This window comes from Sceloporus occidentalis, unplaced genomic scaffold (genome assembly GCF_023333645.1).
Source record: "Sceloporus occidentalis isolate IW3139 unplaced genomic scaffold, rSceOcc1.0.p SCAF_72, whole genome shotgun sequence".
NCBI classification, from domain to species: domain Eukaryota; kingdom Metazoa; phylum Chordata; class Lepidosauria; order Squamata; family Phrynosomatidae; genus Sceloporus; species Sceloporus occidentalis.
In genome coordinates, this window is record NW_028317052.1 from 1527826 (window position 1) to 1532500 (window position 4675).

At 42.1% G+C, this 4675-nt stretch overlaps 1 protein-coding gene across 1 annotated transcript in view; it reads left to right on the forward strand.

Moving 5' to 3' along the window:
* The first annotated feature begins 2242 nt into the window (after positions 1-2242).
* LOC149286071 (nuclear receptor corepressor 1-like) overlaps positions 2243-4675 on the forward strand; it is a 24505-nt gene continuing 22072 nt past the window's right edge. Inside the window, exon 1 of the mRNA XM_089494410.1 lies at positions 2243-2441. Within this exon, the coding sequence (XP_089350536.1) occupies positions 2243-2441 (199 nt within the window). The remainder of the gene's footprint in view (positions 2442-4675) is intronic.

Genomic DNA, 4675 nt, shown 5'->3' on the forward strand with positions numbered 1-4675 from the left:
ACAGCTATATATAGATATAAGGGTAACTTAAATCATAAGTGTTTCTTTTAAAGATACAGAAATAAACAACTTATGACATAACACAAAATATGGGACTATCCCTTTAAAATCATCTAGGACACTTAGCATCAGTAGTGATTCCATAAAGAGAAAATACTGTGATATCACAATGACAAGCACCGATAACTGCTGCAAAATTCCATCTACCGCCAGACACATCTGAGGCTGTGACGTTGCTTCACCTGCATGAAGAGTTTGTCTACAGACTTGGAGCTTGAATGCAGATCCAGCCTTACAATCGCCCAAGAGGCAGGGCAATCCTTCAAGGCAAATGTTTTGTGAGTCCAGATTTAGTCTTTATTTTGGTTATAGTTATAGCATTGTTAACGTTATCCAAAACACCAATGAGTTGGTGTATAATTATTTTTCTGGCAGATTAGCTCTAATTGTTAAAGGGAGGAAGGAAAAAAGAAATGAAAAGGAGGGGTGGAAATGAGATATGAAGGAATGGGAAATAGGGGAAATGTTAAATGAGGGGATGGGAAAGGGAATGGCATAATGGGGACAATGGGGGGTGGTGATAAGTGGGAAAATGTGAAACATATGGGAAAGGACTGGGAAAAGGGATAATTTGGGGAAAAGGGAAGAGAAATGGGAATGAAGGTGATCGATAACAAACACAGGGCAGGGGAAAAGGGGAAAAGGAATGGAATATTGAGGAAAATTGGAGGGGAAATAGGATATCAGGAATAAATAGGAGGTGGGGAAGTAAATGAAAAAGGGGAGATAAAAGAGCAGAAAAGGGAAATATAGGGGATAAGATATGAGGATTATACATGGAATGGCATATGGGGGAAATGGGATATGGGAAACAAATGGAAGAAGGAAATTAGGAGGAATTGAAGAGAAAAATGGGGGGATGGAAGAAAACTGGGCAATGGAAGAAAAGGGCAAAGGGGGTCAATTGAAGAATAGTGAAACGGGGACTAGAAGAAGTGGGGGGAATGCAAAAGGAGATAAATAGAAGAAAAGGAAGAAAAGAGAAATATGATGGCAGAAGAGGCAAATGGGATCAAATAAGAGGGAATGGGAGAATGCATGAAGAGAGAAATAGGGGTTGAACAAGAGGCAAAAGGAAGAAGAGAGAAATGGAGGAAAAGAGGAAAAACGAATGGAGTGGAATGGAATAAGAGATTATTGGGGAGATGGAAGAGAGAAAAATGGGGAGAAAAAGAAGATGGAAATTGGGGAAAATGGAAGTAGAGGGATGAAGGGTGGGAATTAGAGAAGAACAAAATGGGATGGTAGAAGAGGGAAACAAGGGAGTAAGTGGAAGAAGATGAAAATGGGGGGTTGAGGATAATTGAAATAGGGTAGTGGAAGAAGAGAGAAATTAGGTAATTGCAAAGGGAAATGGGCGGTAGTAGAAAAAGAGGGAAATGGAGAACTAGAAGAAGAAGAGAGAAACTGGGACATTGGGTGGTGGAAGAAGAGAGAAATATGGGTGAAGGAAAAAATAAAAGAAGAGGAAAATGGGGAAATGAATAAAGAGAAAATGGAGGGGATTTCAATAGAGATAATGGAAGGAGAGCAAAATGGCGATGGAACAAGAGAGAAATGGAGTTGAAGAAGAGGGACATGGGGAATGGGAAACATTGTGATGAAAAAGAAAGAAATGAGAATGCAAGAACAGGGCAATGAAGGGAAGGAGATGGAAATGAGGGGGATGAAAGAAATTTGATAATGGATGTAAAGAGAGGAGGGAATTGGAAAAATGGAATAGAACATAAAAAGGGAGGTGAAAAAAAGTAGAAGGGGGAATGAAGAAGAGGGTAATGAGATAGAAGGAGTGGAATGGAAGATAAGCGAAATGGGGTGGTGGAATAGACATATGGGGGGATGTAGGAAGAAGAGGGAGATGGGGTGAGAGAAGAGGGAAATGGGAGAGGGTGAAAGAAATGGGAGGATGGATGAAGAGAGAAAAGAGGGAATGATAAATATGATGAAAGAAGAGGGAAATAAGGGTTGGAAAAAAAGAGAGAAGTGGGGGGAATGGAAGACAATGAAAAGGGGAGTAACAGAAGAGGGAATTGGAAGAGGGGTGGAAGAAAAGGCTAAGGAGGAAATGGAAGAAAAGAGAAATTCAAGTGGTAATGGAAGAAGAGGGAAAAGGGAGTCATAGAAAAAAAAGAAATGGGGAATAGAAAAAAATAGAAATGGGAAAGAAAGGGAGAAGAGTGTAATGAAGGAATTTGGATGGAAGAAGAGGGAGATGAAGTTGAAAGAAATGGGCAATGGAGCAGGAATAGAAGTAAAGGCAAACAGAGGAATGGAAGAAAAGGTAGAAATAAGGGTGGACGAAGAAGATTTAATAAGGAGAATCGAACAAGAGGATTGGGACATTGGAAAAAGAAATAAACAAGGGAGATGGAAGAAGTGGGGTATCGAAGTAGAGGGAAATGGGGGTAGAAGAATAGATTAATATAGGGAAATGGAGAAGGCACAGATGAATAGAGAAATACGGGTGGAATACAAGAAGAGGGAAAAGAAGGGATGTAGGAAGAGAGAAATTGGGTACACGAAGAGGGAAATGGGGTGCAAACAGAGGTAAGTAGGGGATGAAAGAAGAGAAAAGGAGATGGGGTAAAAGAAAAGGGAAATGGGAGGTGGTGGAAGAAATGGGGGATGGCTATAGAGAGAAAGGGGGGAACTTAAGAAGAGAGCAATAGGGTAATGAAAGAAATGGGTGGAAATAGGACAAATGCAGATGAAAGAAGAGAGAAATTAGGGGAATAGAAGACGAAGAAGAGGGAAATGGGGAGAGGGAAATGGAAGGGGTGGAACAAATGGTGGGAATGATGAAGAAAGTGTGGAATTCAAGAAGAGAGAAATAGGTTGAAAGAAGAGGAAATGGGTGGTAGAAAAATAGAGAATTAGGAGGGGTCAAAAAAATTAGGGTGGATGAAGATGAGAGAAATGGAAGGGAATGAAAGAAGTTGGTGTCACGCCCGAGGTCCATACAGATGACTATAATGACCCAGAGCGCTCAATGATGGAATTCAGGAGTCACAGTGCAGGGTAACCAAACTCCCCCGAGTATTGAGCCATCAGGATTGTGCAGCCACATACCAGGACCCTGAAATAGCAGTGGGAAGGATCCAGTACAGGTAACAGGAGCAGACCAGAGCCAGAGAAGTAGAAGCAGGTTACAGAATTAAGAATACAGGTTACAGGGACAAGCCAAACACAAGATCAGACAGAAATAGGACAGTACACCTGTCACCGGGCCTCAGGACAGGACACCCCTCTACCGGGGCTCAGGAAAGGACACCCCTCTACCGGGGCTCAGGACAGCAAACCCCTCTACCGAGGCTCAGGACAGGACACCCCTCTACCGGGGCTCAGGACAGGACATACCTTCAGCTGGACAAACAGGAAACGAAACTCAGAGGAGACAGGAGTAGCACATTTAATTATACAATCAAAGGAGGAGCAAAGAAACAAAGCAAGATCAGGAACACAACAAGAAGGAAAATCTAGAGAAACCGGATACTGCCTTTACAGCCTGGATGAGCCTTCACTCGGAGTGGACGTTACAAATAGAGTAATAGAAGAAAACTGAAAGAAAAAAACAAGAGGGCAGAATAGAAGATGAAAATTGAAGAACTTAAAAAAGGCGGAAATCGAGGAAATGGAAGAAGGACAAAATAGGGTAATGGAAGAACAGACAAATGGGGGCATAGAAGAAAAGGGAATTAGGAGGTGGTGGAAAAAGAAGTGGAAAAAGAAGAAGAAGACGGAAGAAGAATAAAAGGGAAATAGGGGGTGGTGGAAAAAGAAGAGGAAGAAGAAGACGGAAGAAGAATAACAGGGAAATAGGGGTTGGTGGAAAAAGAAGAGGAAGAAGAAGAAGAGGGAAGAAGAAGAAGAAGAGGGAACAAGAAGAGGAAGAAGAAGAACACGACGAGGGAAGAAGAAGAAGAAGAGGGAAGAAGAAGAAGAAGAAGACGAAGAAGAGGCAGAAGAGAAAGAAGAAGAAGAAAACGACAAGGGAAGAAGAAGAAGAAGAGGGAAGAAGAAGAGGAAGGAGAAGAGGGAAGAAGAAGAGGGAAGAAGAAGAAGACGAAGAAGAGGGAGAAGAGAAAGAAGAAGAAGAAGAAGAGGGAGAAGAGAAAGAAGAAGAAGAAGACGACGAGGGAAGAAGAAGAAGAAGAAGAAGAAGAGGGAAGAAGAAGAAGAAGACGACGACGGAAGAAGAAGAAGAAGAAGAGGGAAGAAGAAGAGGAAGAAGAAGAGGAAGAAGAGGAAAAAGAAGAAGAGGAAGAAGAAGAGGGAAGAAGAAGAGGAAGAAGAGGGAAGAAGAAGAGGAAGAAGAGGAAGAAGAGGTAAGAAGAAGAAGATGACGCGGGAAGAAGAAGAAGAAGAGGGAAGAAGAGGGAAGAAGAAGAAGAAGACGAGGGAAGAAGAAGAAGACGAGGGAAGAAGAAGAGGAAGAACAAGAGGGACGAAGAAGAGGAAGAAGAGGAAGAAGAAGAAGAGGAAGAAGAAGAGGGAAGAAGAAGAGGAAGAAGAAGAGGGAAGAAGAAGAGGAAGAAGAAGAGGGAAGAAGAAGAGGAAGAAGAAGAAGAAGAAGAAGACGATGAGGGAAGAAGAAGAAGAAGATGGAAGAAGAAGA